The sequence below is a fragment of the Ciona robusta genome, chromosome 3, assembly GCF_009617815.1.
Source record: "Ciona robusta chromosome 3, ASM961781v2".
Lineage (NCBI taxonomy): Eukaryota > Metazoa > Chordata > Ascidiacea > Phlebobranchia > Cionidae > Ciona > Ciona robusta.
In genome coordinates this window covers 10,939,801-10,956,725 of record NC_143237.1, presented here as the reverse complement: position 1 = coordinate 10,956,725, position 16,925 = coordinate 10,939,801, and the positions used below count along the sequence as shown (strand labels likewise).

The window sequence follows — 16,925 nt, the reverse complement described above, 5'->3', positions numbered from 1 at the left end:
TTATTAAACATTTTAAATATTCCCGCCAATTTAGACGAATAAAAAATATTTTACTGTGTAGCTAATATATACTTGTAACTACAAACATGTAACATCTAAAACGTATTTATAAGCATTAGATTTGCTTGGTACGCCAATTAACTACATGCAACAGTTTACATTCTAGGCTGCGCCTGATATATACGAATTCAAATTATCACGGACCAATGGTCGCCCAAATGCCCGGGGGGGTAATAGCTGATCGTAACAGCTTATTTTCGACTGGATTATACAAATTCAGATACTCGACAGTGTGGACAAACTACAGAATCCGATTAATTTAATCTCTTTAAATCGAAAAACAGAATTTACTCCTACTCTACAATCCCTATACCGTGTTTTGACGCCAATTTCCTATTTTGCTTAAAACTATGACGTTATTCTAGCACGTTCTTATACCATGACGTCACATAAAATACCATGACGTCATCAACATATAATTTAACCTCCGTTTATATCTAACTTACCTCATCAATGCTACAGTCTTTACATTTGTTAAAACGTTAGCGAAAGATAGTAAAGCGTCTTCAGAAAGTCACTCGGTGGTAAAAATCGCTTGCATACCTTATAGTCAATCTAAGTGATGCACAACAAAAATATGGCATTTGAAAAAAATTTATTATTTTATTTGATAAGAATTTATAAAACAAAAAAACTATGAAAATATTTTTATTAGGTTTTTACTTTTAATCTGGCAACACTTGGGTAATTTCGATGTGGTTGCGCAGCACTGTCCTGGGTTTGGAGGTTAGCTGTAATTATTAACTAGAACTAAATCGCGCTGTTGTGAAGATTCTACCGATTTACCGACTTTAGAATTATAGAATTTCAAATCGCGTTGTCTTTATATACGTCACAAACGAATGGATTCTCGAATCGAAACCTCGATGCTGTATGTTCTCGAATTCGCAACAAGGCGTGGGATTGTTTATGACGTAACAATGGGACGTCTTGCAAAACAAACATTTCTTGAATTGTTAAATCGCGAGCGCTATTTCTGGATTTCAATTAAAAACTGAAATATCAAATTTGTTTTAAAATTTCCGCTTTATGGGTTGGTGTGGTCTTTTGAATCTTTTGCTAACCCTTTTTGGAAATGTTAAAAATATCTAAACTGTGTTTTTAGAATCCTTTTAGAATATTAATGTAAAACATTTTAGTGAAAAATTACGATTTTTTGCAACTTTACGCAAGAACATTTTAAAAATTAAACAGTTTCTTTCTACACAATTTGCAAGATTTTCCCACAAACGCTAAAAGTATCAAATCTGTGTGACAGCCTGGCCACAACACTCTGCAACAGGTGTATCGCTCGCCTGGTCGCGCTTTGCTAGTCAAGGATACGATACTATTACGTCATGGAACAAAGAAGATCTATCTGTTACGTCATAATATCAACAGAAAGGTCGTCGGTTTGTTTGCTTCGTCCATGTAACGATTTCGATCAAACAGATTAACTTTTTATGACGTATGTGGTCTCATTGTGAGTACTTTATTACGTCACAATAGGAACAAATTCGAAAGCATCGGAAAATGATTTTTTAAAACAAATTTTAAATATCCGAAAATGCTTCGAGAAATAAAGGAATAATTAAAGAATAGAAGTTTAATAAAATTATTATTTCAAGATTCAAAAATACAGTTTTGTAGCTTATTTGTTCCACATTGTGACGTAACAAGCAACCCACTGTAAGTAGGTCGAGAACTTTGGTTGTCCAAACACAATCGTATAACAATGGGTGGCATTATTACGAAACAAACAACGGTTTATGATGTAACAAAATCGATGATTGAAATAATTCTGGAATCAAAATACTGGGTGTGTTCAATAATGAGTAGTGTGACGTCACAAAGGTTTAAAATTAAAGTCCTCTACCGCCAACTAACGGTTGCTTGTAGCAGCCAATTTAAACCAGTATTTGATAAATGAATGGAACTGATGTATCTTCTCGTGGTGGGGCAAATAAATATTTTATTATAAACGTGCGTATGTGTCCTTGGGCAAGACACCTAACGTCAATTGCTTCAACCCAGTGGTCACTAATCAGTTGTCCGAATTATCAGCCATATATAAAAATCGTAAAAAAGGATAAAAAGTTACATACGTGATAAAAAATCCATGCGAGGATAAAATAGTTACATACGTGGTAACTTGTGAGCGAACACGAGGTGTATGAAACAGAACACCCGTGTTATAACGACTGTCGTTGCTCTGAAAATCTAAGTTCTAGTTTACCGTACACCTAATTGATCATCAAGTAACTATAGTAGGGTGGGGTGAAATGGACCATGGTTTCATACTGTTTACTCGTCCTTTTCTCTCTTGGTAGTAAACAAATAATATTTACATAATTATATAACCGTATCCTCACAACCACAAAAGAGTGTTATGTATTGTTGAAAACACGACTAGGAAATATGGGATATTATTGGCTAACGGTATCCCATCTTACCCCGCGGTACCATACGTCAGACTGGCCAGAGCTTAAGATAGTTCTATTGAAACATCACAATGAGGTCGACAATGGTCATTATGACGTAACAACACCTAAGAATGTTAAGATTGCCACTTTCGACGAATGTTTGTTGTTTTAGGCGACCGCTTTTGTTTACACAAGCGTTAGGAAAATATCATGTGTGACGTCACATAGGTTACATCCGGTATTGGCGTCGATATTATATTTCCTTTTTTATATAGCGAAGCTTTTAGTAATGTATAAAAATGAATGGACGGAAAGTGACGTGTAAAACAACTGTCGTTACGAGTAAACTTATGTTATTAAAGTTTGGAAAATATTAAATTAAACTTAGTGTTATTATTAATTAACAGTTAAAACAGTAATTTATACTTAAGTTTTAAAACGGAAATCCAGTTTAAACCATTCCTTATGTCGAGCGGGGAGAAATACTTTATAATGTATTGATCTCTATGTTTGTGTAAACATTACACCGACAGCAACTTTTACACACCCCCTTTATTTCTGAAGCTTTGTTTTGCCTTTTTCTTAACGTGTTAAATTGAGAATGACCCAGACATAGTAAGTAACATATTAGAACGATGCCTGACAAATACGTAATTGCAATGACGTCATCAAAATCCTATGACTTAATCAATTACAATGACGTCTTAATATAACACGGTATTCAGTTGTGCAAAAATTCCTATTTTTTAAACAGAACATTTTAAGCTTCTTGCCGATTAACATAACGACAAAAAGAGATTTAACGGCGAAGCCAAAGTCGGCACAACATGCTACTGAACAATATACAGCACATATCAGCGATTCTTTTTATTTTCAATTGCGCCAAATACAAAAACGAATGTAAATAAAAATATCGTGTAGCATATAAAGGAATTCCACTTCTGCAAAATAGAAACAGGATTAAAATACCTTCATAGTTTATGTGGCTGGCGTTGGTGGAAAGCCACTACGGCACGACAAGCCCCCAGCCAATGGTAGTGGGTTTCTACTTCTTAGGTGAGAAACCCTTGCTGGATATATCCGCAAAGAAAAGAAACCAAGAAAAACATCAAAGTTAGTAGTGCACATAAACAATAATAATAAACACAATCACACCAACAAGCATATTTAAGACGGCACAAAAATCTTACAGAAAACCCCCCTAGTGTGATTTGAAAGCTCTTTTACGCCACCAATCCAAACGCCTATCAAGAAACATCTTGGTACCGCGATACTCTCGTTGTATTTTCACACGATATAATATCGTCCGGCTGTTACGCACCGCATCGACCGTTACGACATACTGTGGCTGTTACGAACCGCTAAGCGGCGACGTCCACGTAACAAACCCGCAGCTGTAACGTAACTAAACCGACCGTGACGTAACCGCACCGAACGCTGGGTCATGACGTTGCTGACCCACCGTATCAACGTGACGTAGAGAAACTGTGACGTGGCCATCATCACAATTCCGCAACGTGACGTCATGGTGACGTATAAGATACTAACTTTAACAGGGTGGGGACGTTTACAGTTAACACTGGATTAAATAAAACAATAGGGGGAATTTAAAAGTTAAATGGGTGTATAATATACTGCGCGTTGATATTACTCGAGTATATGTGTACCAAGACAAGAGTTCTCGCAAAGCAAACCGAGACAATACAAAACCGCTGTAAGATTCAAGTCCCGACAGACAAAACACTCGGAAGGAATGAACACTACAGTAAATGCTAATCGTTATCAAGTAAGATTGTTGCAACAATTCCTTTGCATTTATTTCAAAGACATGTAGAAGCACTGAGAAGTGCTTGGGGGACATAACTGGCAACATTAGGTCCAGCAAAGAATATCTGGCAACACTGTAAGAGTGCACCAGCTAACACACAAACACATTCATACTTAAAATTTATTTATATAAGCACCTCAAACCGGCATCCTTATATTGGCGTTTTCGTGTTTGTTCTTCGTCTGTAAAACAAACGTTATTTAAATTAATATGATCTTCGTGTGGTTGGGCAACAGCCATGACAGGGGGTATCTAGACCAGTTTAATCACTTCAAACGTTAGTTACTTTACACAAGACACGCAAACTACAGATAATAGTTATGTTTGTAATAATTAGAATTATTAACAAATAAAACGTACCTGTTACGTCATAATCATCTTCTTACGTCCAAGATGCATCACCTTCTATGTTACGTCATAAACCGATATTCTATAAAATAAATTTAACAATTAACTATGTTATGTAACTATAGAAGTCTACTTTTATTATTCAAACAGAAATAATTTTCGTTTTTGACACCCATCAGTTGGACTATTTTGTTTAAGTTACTATGACGTGACAATTAACTTACGAATCCGGTTCTTCAGTTACGTCGTCAATACTTCGTGACGTCATATCACACGTTTAAGCAGGTTCTTCTGTTACGTCATCAGTGTACTTGACGTCACATCGTACGTCATCTAAAACGAATGGTTTAAGTAACAATGCTTATTGTGACTTATTTAACATTCTTACTCACCTTTGATCTTCTTTCTTCGCGCGTATACCGCCGCATAAATAAACCTATACACACTTAAACCTACAAACACCTCAAACCGGGATCCTTATATTGGCGTCTTCGTCTTTGTTCTTCGTCTGTAAAACAAACGTTGTTTAAATTAATATGATCTTCGTGTGGTTGGGCAACAGCCATGACAGGGGGTATCTAGACAAACTTAATCACTTCAAACTTTACACATGTTTGTTTGTTTTAAATTACCTTGCGCTTTTTTTCTCGTCTTTTTTCCGTCTGTAACAATCGAAATAATTATAATACTATAACATGCTTGTTACGTCATAATCACCTTTCATTCTTTAAGTTCTGGAACCATTGTCAAGATCTTCTGTGACGTCACATACCCATGTTCTGTAGCGTAAAGAAATATGTAACAATTGACATTATGATTCAAAAAACAACTTACGAAGCAGGTTCTTCTGTTACGTCATCACTGCTTCTGTGACGTCACACCATCGATGTTTCTAGAAAAGAGCTTATGTACGTAATAATGCCAATTGTGATTTATACTTTACCAATTCTTTGATCTTCTTGCTTCGCGCTCATAGCGCAAATATAATTAGAATATACAAGTAATGTGCCTTGCGTCGACGTAAAACGCGCATGGGGCCCCATGAAAAAAATGGCGAAACGCAAGCGCTGAACAAACCTCATTGTGACGTAGTAAGCATGTGTGACGTAATTAAACGCGATATTCGAGTATAAGCGCGTCTATGGCGAACGAATTATGACGTAACGATTCGGTATTGTGACGTAGTTAACGATACGTATAACACACGCGACGAAGCAAAGTGACGTCAAAATGAGAGCGACTTAAAAAAGATCGCTAAAACCTGCGGTAACTAGAATAAAATGAACACAAGGCACATTACCATGATTTAATTTTATATTAATATTATAATTAATATTAGATAATACTAATAATAATATATGTAGTTAACGGTAATAGACAGATTAAGAAATTTGCAAAACAGTAAAACAATACTTAACTTAAGCCTTGTCATAAAACTTGTTAAAACCTTCCAACTTGTAACCTGGTGTGGAACCATTTTCATCTAAGGACTGAGACGTGGTGTAAGGACGTTTTATGCGAGAGGCAATCAACGAAAAGCGGGGAGGAGTATCAGCTGATGTGTTTCCGCTAGGTACCGCTAATGAGACTATAAAATAATAATTGAAATTTAATTAAAAGTTTCTGTATACAAAATACTGAAAAAAAGGCAGATAAAAAAAATAAGACGTTTTTTAAAAACGAAAGTTTTCCGAACGGTTCAAAATTTACGTGTGACGTCATAACGACAAAATGGGTGATTTTTACCCCGTCACGCACTGATGGGTTAAGTTCAAAACATAAATATTGGTAACTACGAACGCTAAATATGTTTACACACCCCAAGTTTTGTTACATATGTGTTTGTATATGATATCTGTAATTCTCTCCTTTGATAAGTCGAGAAAAAGGCGAAAATATCGGACTGAAGGGGGTGGGTAAAAGTTTCTATATGCTGTACGTAATATTTTTACGTCACAATACGTTACGCGATCTACAGCGTTTTGGTTTATTCAGATTTTCATTGGTTGTATGTGCTCTATGACGTGGTAATGAAAAGTAGTGTGACGACAGTTATCTAGAACTCCTAACAGTGTGTTTGTTGTTACGTCATAGTCAGAAGTTCGTTTTCGATTGTTTACATTAAGTGGTTTAATTGTTACAGAAGAATCTTGATTGTTGACGTGTCAGATTATGAATCAATTAATGATTTGATTTAATGTGAAATGAAGCAAAAGTCAAATTTTATTTATTTTTAAATTTATTTCAAAGAAAACGACAAAATGCTAAAGTTTCGTTCAAGAAAACTCCAGTATTGCAAGGTTGGGTTTATATAAACATCGTTTAACTTCTTTTCTACTTTTAACAAATAAACAACAGTTTTGAAATCATTTTCAAAACTTCATTGAATAAACATTTTATATTGCTGTATTTTAATACATTTTATAGGCTGTTAATATACTTGTAGTTTTCCTATATATGTATTAAAAAGTAGAAGCATGTAAATGTGTGGTTATTTGGGAGTTTCATTTTAGTGCCAGTTTACAGTCCTGTTAGTCCATTCATTACCACCATCAATGCGGTTTTGTATGCGCACAGTATTTATTGTTATATAATTATGACATCACAACCTCCAGATAATACTTGCCACATCACTGTTCTGGTTCATGATCGACGTTTTCTTTCTTCTCAACTTCACCGATTGTAAATCAAACTGCGAGAAAAACAGCGAAGGCGGGAACTTCCTGTCCAAGAGGGTTTTACCTGCGCTAGAAAATGGTGGTTTAATTTTTTTCTACGGTTGTTTCAATCATTTGTTATGAAGGAATTATTACATGCAAAATATTAATATTTTTATGAGTGAGGCCCCACAGTGAGGCAAGCCATGAGGCCTGGTGTTTAGGCCAGAGTTGGCCCATAATATCCTCAATTAATTACCATCTTTATATTTATTCCAGCGTTACCGAAGTTTAGTCTAACAAGCGGTCCTGGGGAGATGGGCAAAGCTGTGATAATACCTAAAGATAAAGAAAAGGAAAAACAAGAGAAATTCAAAATCAACCAGTTTAACTTAATGGCCTCGGAGATGATCGCGTTGAACAGGAGTTTACCCGATGTTAGAATGGAGGGGTGGGTTAGAGTTGTTTGGGAGGTTGTGAGGGGGGGGGGGGTAATGGATGCTGTGTGGTTGGGACTAACGTGGGTGGTTTATAATGGATTGTGCCTATGTTGGGGGCGGTTGGTGTATTCTGTATGGGGTTGGGGGGGTTTGTAAAAAGGCTGGGTGTTGGTACATATGGGGGGGGGGGGGGTGTAAACTGGGGGGTATAATAAAGTATATTGGAAGTTGTGGGTTGATAAACAGCAGCAAAGAGGTGTAAACTTTTGGTTAAGGGAACTTTTTGGGAGTGGCTGTATTTGTGGTGTACTTTTATATTTGCACCAGAAAAATGAGTCTATTTTACTTGGTAGAAATATTATTAGTAGCAACAACAGCAGAAGATTTTATAAGAAAGTTCAACCATACAAGTTGATACAACACATATTAACGCTCTGTTCATTATCATTGTTAGTTGTAAATCGAAGAAATACCCGGAGAAACTCCCAACCACGTCCATAGTTATCGTGTTTCATAACGAAGCATGGTCAACCCTGCTACGTACAGTGCATAGCATTATCAACAGATCACCAAGTCATTTGTTGGAGGAGATTATATTGGTGGATGATGCTAGTGAAAGAGGTGGGGGTGGTTTATTAAAAGTTTAACCCAGTGGTTAGTCATGGGTCCTTCCACTGTGGGCAACTTTGGCCTAATTTGCAGATTCTATGACTTGTATGCAATCATAATATAAAGAAAATAATATGATATATATTATTATTGTTCCGCATTCCTCTATTTTCCACCATACTTTAAAACATCAACTTTAAATTGTGTTCAGATTTCCTTGGAGCTCCATTAGAGCGTTACGTTCGCAAACTACGGACCCTCGTTCGTGTTGTACGGATGGAAAAGCGAACAGGTTTAATACGAGCTCGGTTACGAGGGGCGTCGGTGTCAACGGGGCAGGTTATAACGTTTCTCGACGCTCACTGTGAGTGTACGGAGGGTTGGTTGGAACCTTTGCTGTCAGAGATTGCCAAGGACAGGTAAGGGGGGTCTACACAAACAAACACAACATGTATAGTTAAGTAAGGTTGTGTGAAAGGTATTGTGGAGGTTTGATACGTTGGAAACTAATATAAGATTTGTTACATCCTTGCCCGTATGTGACCTTGGGCAACACACATAAATGGTTGTCCAAATTGTCAGCCATACATAAAAATAATCACCCAGAAAGTTACATGTGTGGTAACTTGTAAGCAGGCATGAGGTGTTTGAAACAAAACACCGGTGTTATAACGACAGTCGTTGCCACGCATGTAATGCAGAATATCAAAAGCATTTTTTCTGTAAATTAAAACATCTTGGCGATATCAAACAAAACCCTTAAGTTAAATTTATATTAATTAAGCAACACATGGCTGGTTTATAAACAACACCAACTACCACAGATTGGTTTAGGGCGTTGTAAAAAATAATTGTTAAATTAATTTTATTGTTTCATCAATTATTGATCAGCCTTTGAGCATCTGTGTTCTAATTAAGTTGAATACTTGATTACTTGTATCTGTGTGCGTTGCGTCTGTTGTGTTGTTGGGATGCAGCATTATTAAAGACTTGAAATAACAATCACCCACAAAGTTACATATGTGGTAACTTGTAAGCAAGTACGAGGTGTATGAAACAGAACACCTGTGTTATAACGACTGTCCTTGTAAGTTGTAGTTGCATATTTGTGTTTAACACACGATGATTTGAGAGTAATACAGTTAATATTTATTACGCAATTATACATAACAAACCCCATTGTTACAGAACAACAGTTGTTTGTCCAATTATTGATGTCATAAGCGACGAAACATTTGAATTCATGGTTGGTTCGGACATGACGTATGGTGGATTTAACTGGAAACTGAACTTCCGTTGGTACCCGGTCCCGCAACGAGAAATGGATCGCAGGAAAGGAGATCGAACACTTCCTGTTAGGTGGGTGGGGGGTGCATTTGTGATGGGCTAGCTTTTTATTACTTTTATAATTAGAGTAGTTTAGATATTGCTGTTATGATACTATGTTGTTATCTAACACCTTTTTATTATGATGTGATATAATTTCACATATTCTTAATATTTTTGTTTTCATAAGGGGCACTATAATTTCACATTATTTGATAAAGTTTTCATTTTTATTTATGAGTTGCTATTGTTCATATTCTATGACACAACACTACTTACTATGCCCCTTGTTTTGTAACAATGTGAATAACAAGCATCTATGATGTAATAATGGTGGGATTAATCATTGATAAATACTAACTATGATGTCATAAATGGTGATAACGCTTGTAAAATGATTGTTTTCACCATGATGTCATTATTCCGACTATGACATCATAAATGGCGATTGTTTAACGCATTATTACATCACAGGTCACCAACAATGGCTGGAGGATTGTTCTCGATCGATAAAACTTACTTCGAAGAACTGGGGACATACGACGCGGGGATGGATATTTGGGGTGGGGAGAACCTCGAGATATCTTTCAGGGTGAGCTTGGGGTTGGGGGTATAATGGTGTACACGGGGTGGGGGGGATGTAAAAGATGGGATGTTTGTGTTAAACATATATATGGGTAGGTGGGGGGGGTTTGGGTATGATTGTATAAAAGGGGGTTTAAGATGTGGGGATATTATGTGAGGAGGTGGGTGTTGTATACAAAATATAAGGGGTAGTATTTCCAATACCCATATGATGGTTGGTTGGGTGGGTGTAAGGGGGGACAAATTGATGGTTAGAATGTTGGCTTCACGTACATTGCTTGATGTGACCATATGGTTCCTTACAAAGTGTCACCTCATAATGGCCATTGTTACTTTAATCGAACCATTTCCCAAGACAATGGTTGATTGTTGTGTGAACAATCAATATTATGATGAATAATCAACAACACGGAGGATTTGTTTTACAAGTTCTATTATTAAGAGTTCATAAAAATCCTCACAACTCCTAAAAGGGCGTTGTTATTTGGTAAAAACTTGATTAGTAAATATAGAATATTATGTGCAAACGGTATCCATCTTACCCCACAGTACTATATAACATATCAACCATCTATACATATATAAATAAACACCTTGCTGTGCATATATGTATATATATCTATACAATACACACACACATATGATAATAATAATACACCTATACATATATATAATACAACCCACCCACCCCCAGATATGGCAGTGTGGGGGAACCCTCCTCATCGTAACGTGCTCCCATGTTGGCCATGTATTCAGGAAAGCGACCCCGTATACCTTCCCTGGGGGGACGGGTCAAATCATCAATAAGAACAATCGTAGATTAGCCGAGGTTTGGATGGACAGCTTCAAAAACTTCTTCTATATTATAACACCTGGTGAGATTGGTGTTATTTGTGTTTTTTTATAACTTTACACGACGTCTTGTAAATTGTATGGGGAGCGTTTTTAATTTTTTTTATCTTTGCCTGAAATTTTTAACTTTATCTAATAAGCGATATTGTATTGAAAAAAAAACAAGGAAGTCTAGGATTTGCAAAACAAAGCTGGCAACACTGTAAGGTTGTATTCATTTACACAAAATTTATACAGCGACAAACTAATAAAGTTTTTTAAACAACAAAACACAGCAAACTAACAAACAATGTCCATAAATCCATTATAAATATCAACTTTAAATATAAAAAACAATTGTTGGGATTGTTAAACTTAAAAATATATGTGTGTTTTTGGTAAAGCAGAATACTTGCTTGTTGTAAAAGCAGCAAATACTTTATACGTTTATGTTCCAGGGGTGTTGAAGCAGGAGTACGGCGATATAAGCGAACGTGTACGACTTCGTGAGAAGTTACAATGCAAGTCGTTCAAATGGTATCTTGAAAATATTTATCCCGACTCACAAATCCCTGGTGAATATTATTCACTTGGTGAGGTAAGATGGCTGGAGGGTCCCGTGCTCGCTGTTGAGCTGCTGAAGCTTTGATTTAGTGTCACTTATTCATCCTCGCATGGCGGGGCAACGACAGTCGTTACAACACGGGTGTTCTGTTTCATACACCTATGAGTTACCACGTGTCCACGTATGTAACTTTGTGAGTGATTGTTTTATATGTGTTTGACAACTTAGACAACCCATTAGTAACCACTGGCGACTGGCCTGGTGCGATTGATGTTAATTGTGTTGCCCAACAATGTAACTTTGTGGATAGGCTTTAAGACTAAAAGTTGAAACATCTAAATGCTTTTTCCAATCAGCCAAATTTTTTATATTTTTTTGACCGTTTTAAAATTTTAACTTTTGTTTCAGATTCGCAACGAAGAAGGAGGTTTATGTTTGGACACGATGGGTCGGAAGGAAAACGACAAAGTTGGAATATTTAACTGTCATGAAATGGGGGGGAACCAGGTGTGTGATGTCATAATAGTGGATGTGATGTCATAATTAATGAGAGGGATTTTATATAACACTCATTCTTGTCTTATCCAACACTGAGGATGGTTAAAGTTAATTAAATGTAACTGTACCATCCTCAGATGAGACAAGACTGAGTGTTACAAGTACCAAGCTGGTATATATACCAACCTTAACACAACCCCCCATTATAAACAGGTATGGGCGTACACGGGCAACCAAGAGTTACGTTGCGATGATATTTGCCTCGACGCATCTAAAGTAGGAGGTCCGATCATGATGGTGAAGTGCCATCACATGCGGGGGAATCAACTGTGGGAATACGATGAGGATGTAAGTAGAAAATACGGGTTATTTCCGATGTTTCTATATAATATAAAACAACAACATCTTTATCCAGGAGACTCGTTTATTAAATCGCAACATCTAAAAAGAATGAAATAGTTTTACCATTGTACAATTACATCTAAAAAATCTGCAATATAATAATATTTTATCTTCTCCCAGACCCACTTTTTAAAACACAAACTGTCACATGCTTACTATTAAAAATTGGCCAATTTTTTTTCAGTTATTGTTACAGACAGTTATAATATTTAACAATAATAATGATATTCTAAAAGGTCTGATTATTATTACACAAACGACCTTTTAGTATGTTCTCATATTTTATCTCCCCCCCCAGACCCGTTTATTAAAACACACGAACACCCACCAATGCCTGGATCGCCCCGTCGACCAATCATCACAACTACCTTTATTAACTGATTGTGATGTCACAAAGCGCTCACAACGATGGTTGTTGAAGAACATGGACCTTCCCGTGTCGTCATGACAACCACGTACTTGATGTAAAAATGCTTCGGTGGAAAAAGTGAAAATATTTTCGGAATGTCAGGGGTGGTCGTGTGCAATAATTAAACATGCAGTTAAAATGAAGTTGTTTTAAAACTATCGCGCACAATCTATTTTCAGACATTTTTAAACCTCTGCGGTGTTCCGTTGCGATTCTGTACTTTTCAACTATGAACAAAAAAAAGCGATATTTTTTTTCAAATATTTTGAACTAAAATTTCGTAATTTTTTAAAATTTTTTGCTCTTTGTAACATTAGCGTTGAATATTATACAAGATTAGAATTTATTTCATTCTAGATTGAAGTGTAATTTATATCTTAATTATTACATGACAATACAGTCATTACGACATATATATATTTAAGCAACTGCAGTTTTAGACAAAATATAAATTTCAAAATGCGGAAATTTTTGTGATAGATGTTAGGTGTTAGCTCATATTAAGAAAAGGAATTATGTAGTAGTTTGGTTGTTTGCCTTTTAAACCAGTCAAGCATGGCACTGGGTTGTAGTAATTGACACATATAAAACAATCACCCACAAAGTTACATACGTGGTAACTCGTAGGCAGGCACAAGCTGTATTAGTAACTTTGGGCCACGAACCCACATCGTTTAGTTGAAACCAAGCGCTCCAACCACTTTGTGCCAACAACAACATAATTCAACCAAATCTCTCTGTGTTTTGTATTAAACTTATGAAAACATCTTTTAAACATGAAATGTAGGCAAAGGAATCGTATATTCAATTAAAACACTGCAAGGCAATATTCACAATGAAGAAATATATAAACTAACTATTGCTGACAAGTATATTGTTATTTAGAAGCAGCTATTAGGGCATTTGTAAAAGCAACAAATTTTTATCGCTTTTAACAGGCTAAAAATTTAATCAATTTTTGCTATAAAAAAATTGTTTCTACTCATTATTAATGATGTTTCTATGCTTCGTCAGTCTTTATATTGCAAGCTTCTCTTTCTCCCTCAGAACCTACGGGAAATATATCTATTTCACAAAAAAATACAACAAAATTTAAAAAAATTCATTTAAAAACTTTTGCCCAACCAAATATTTTGCGACACTATAAAACCACCCACTATGACATCATAATCCTCACCTTCCTCCACTTTAAGTCCCGAGTTGTAGTTTATTAAGCAAACCATAGAAATAGAATAAAACATTGCGGCAACAACTCCGATAAGTGCGGTGATGCGGAACATCACTATCGGGGAATAAAGACGATATAAAACACCGCCCAACAACGCACCGAGCATGTTTCCTTGAAATAATCATTTATATTTAGCAACTTACTAAACATATATATTTTATTATTTCATCTCAATCATAATTAGGGTAGTTTGAAAAAAAGATTCCGGCTTTCAATTTAGGAAAGCTATAGTTGTGTTTAGTAAAACATCTGGTCCTATTTTCTTTATTTTAAGTTGTTCAACTGTAAATTGGGTGGTTAATCAATCAGAGCAATTTGAAAAGGCTGTTGTTTTTACTTCAGGGAAGCTTTGTGGCAGCTTTAGCTTCAAAAACTGTGGTGCTTTTTCAGTTAAAATATCTGATTGATAATTAATACATACAACACATTATTCATATGCATGGGTGTACCACTAACATGGTCCTCACCTAACCCCCAGTAAACACCTTGTGTGAGTCCGATCAGTGTCGCCGTCATTCCTTCTGGAGCCAAAGTAGCCGCGTACGAACACATGGCGGCCATTGGTAACGCGAATGACAAGCCGTGTAACGCTTCAACGAGCAGAAGTTGCCATGCCGATGTGAGGATCGTGTAAAGAAAGCAGCGTAACTGTGTGGGGGGAGGAATGTTATCATATGGAAAAGCATATACAATGTTGGGGTGATGGGCCAACTATGGTCTAAATCTTAAACTAATATACATTATTATATATAAACAACAGTTATGGCTGACAATTGGTCAAGTGACCACTGGGTTGTAACAAAATGAGAAAAATACTTTTATAAAAGTGTCTAATAAAAGCGTGGCCACTAAACCAACAATACATAGTTTACCCAACACTCACTGAGGCAAATATCAACCCAAACACGAGGATCGCGTTATACCCAATCTTTCCAGCTATCCATCCAGACACAAAGAACATCGGAACCTCGGTTAAACATCCGGTTAGAATGGCGAGTCCGATGATGGTCTGGTTGCAACCAGGCAAGCTTTCAGCGTACCAGAACACAAACGCATATTTCACGCCGAGGTTGTACCCGCCCACCATAACAATGCATAGGAATGCTATTATACGTGGATCCTTTACAAGTGTTGTAAGTCCCGATAATATAGATGGTGGGTTATGTTTTGGAACCTTTAACTTATAACACACAATTGAAGTTAAGACACCAAACACTAACGCTCCGATGAATGAAAATAAATAATCTTTTTCTTCGGTTGATTTTGACTTTGTGAAAACATCGGTTACAAACCCAACGAGCAAAGCAACGGAGCCGAACCCAACCGACCCCCATAAGCGTTGCTTCCCATAATCCTGCATTCTATTTTCACCCAACATGTTCATTGTGCTTGCGTCAATCAAAGGTTGAACAGGGTTGGTGAAAAATGCGTAAAATATGGTCAATACAACAACCCACATAAAGGTCAAACCATATGTGTCCTGTTCTGTTGTTTCATCTTTGCATTTAAGTTGAATTGCATCTTCAGTTTGGTTGTTAACTACAGTGGGTTCTTCGCATGTAACTGTGGCAGAATTATTATAATCGTCCCAACATTTTAATAAATAAGCAGCGTCAACATTTTCAATAATGTTGCAACCTTCAGTAAAATTTAAAGAGTTACTGCAAACAATTGTTGTGTTTGTGACGTAACAATCGACATTATGATTCAACCCATTGTTGACTTTTGGTACAAAGTACATTGGGAAGGTGAAGCCAACAGAGAGCAGAATACAAATAATCATTGAAGATTTATGGAACGAGAATTTATCGGAAATCGCTCCAACAATTGGAGGAGAGAACAAAGTTATCAACTTCTCGAGCGCTTGAATCAACCCGTTCTGTGAGGGGGTCAGTCCGATGCTCTTCTGGTAAATTGCTTTGTACGGCATAAAGCATGCCATGCCTGTTATAATAAATTGTTAACCTTACACAAGCCGAGCTAATTACGGTGACGAAACATGTTTTCACCAATTTTTAAATGTAATTTTTGATAGAAATTCTCGACTTTAAAAAACTTATACAGCGGGTATCAGTGAGAACTAAGAAACATTTTGTGACCAATAACTTTTGGGGTTGCGGGTTATAGTGATAAAGCATTTTATTTGAAAAATGAACTCTTAACAGAAGCACAACAATGGGTTATTTTATTGAAGGGCAAGCACACTTCTACTCATGGCCTTGTTTGTTTTACAGGCCGATTCCTGCAAAGTGGTCGATAAAATAACAAATGTAAATTATTTTATTAATGTAGCAGAGAGCCACGGGTGTTGGGTGTCTTTGAAAGGGGCCACGAACCATGAAAGGTTGAAAAACACTGGTGTAAAAACTCTAATACTAAATCAAAGCCCAATTAAAATCAGACACACAAATTAAGCCTAAGATTTAATATTAAGTTATTAATACAAGCCTAGACAAGATACAACAATTGCACAAGCTCACTTACCAGCGTAAAACAAGAAATTGACAAGTTTAACGACCAACAAATCATACTCAACCTTCATGACTGCAGCATTCACTTTCACGACTAAACCTGAATCAGCAACAACGTGTGGTTCCCGTAGATTACCTTTTTTCTTCTCTTTCTCTCAAAAATCGTTTTTCTGTTTTAAAAATTTGAGAGGTGGCGGGAAAAAAGGAAGTAACTGAACCGTGACAATTTATTTTTTTTACTCCCCGCTGTCTTTCAAAAACGTTTT

At 36.3% G+C, this 16,925-nt stretch overlaps 2 protein-coding genes and 1 long non-coding RNA gene across 4 annotated transcripts; 1 reads left to right on the top strand and 2 right to left on the bottom strand.

Moving 5' to 3' along the window:
* Window positions 1-3,318: 3,318 nt before the first annotated feature.
* LOC149739368 (uncharacterized) lies at window positions 3,319-6,397 on the bottom strand. Of its 2 annotated transcripts, XR_016384619.1 has the most exons (7): window positions 5,473-6,397; window positions 5,356-5,417; window positions 5,271-5,300; window positions 5,031-5,146; window positions 4,863-4,971; window positions 4,651-4,720; window positions 3,319-4,472 (listed from the first exon to the last, which is right to left on the bottom strand). It is a non-coding gene; the product is annotated as an uncharacterized LOC149739368 (long non-coding RNA). The 2 variants fall into 2 exon arrangements; XR_016384618.1 differs by having other exon boundaries at window positions 4,863-5,146.
* Window positions 6,398-6,694: 297 nt separating this feature from the next.
* On the top strand, window positions 6,695-13,428 carry LOC149739367 (polypeptide N-acetylgalactosaminyltransferase 1-like). The gene is made up of 12 exons (XM_089874803.1): window positions 6,695-6,938; window positions 7,254-7,395; window positions 7,575-7,746; window positions 8,190-8,356; window positions 8,556-8,763; window positions 9,533-9,703; window positions 10,145-10,262; window positions 10,950-11,130; window positions 11,545-11,684; window positions 12,060-12,158; window positions 12,363-12,497; window positions 12,850-13,428. The coding sequence occupies exons 1-12, from the start codon at window positions 6,900-6,902 to the stop codon at window positions 12,997-12,999; spliced, it is 1,722 nt and encodes a 573-aa protein (XP_089730929.1). The 5' UTR covers window positions 6,695-6,899; the 3' UTR covers window positions 13,000-13,428.
* Window positions 13,429-13,692: 264 nt separating this feature from the next.
* Window positions 13,693-16,829, bottom strand: LOC149739366 (major facilitator superfamily domain-containing protein 6-like). Its single transcript, XM_089874817.1, has 5 exons — window positions 16,673-16,829; window positions 15,072-16,132; window positions 14,656-14,836; window positions 14,138-14,299; window positions 13,693-14,010 (listed from the first exon to the last, which is right to left on the bottom strand). The coding sequence occupies exons 1-5, from the start codon at window positions 16,728-16,730 to the stop codon at window positions 13,961-13,963; spliced, it is 1,512 nt and encodes a 503-aa protein (XP_089730943.1). The 5' UTR covers window positions 16,731-16,829; the 3' UTR covers window positions 13,693-13,960.
* Window positions 16,830-16,925: the final 96 nt, after the last annotated feature.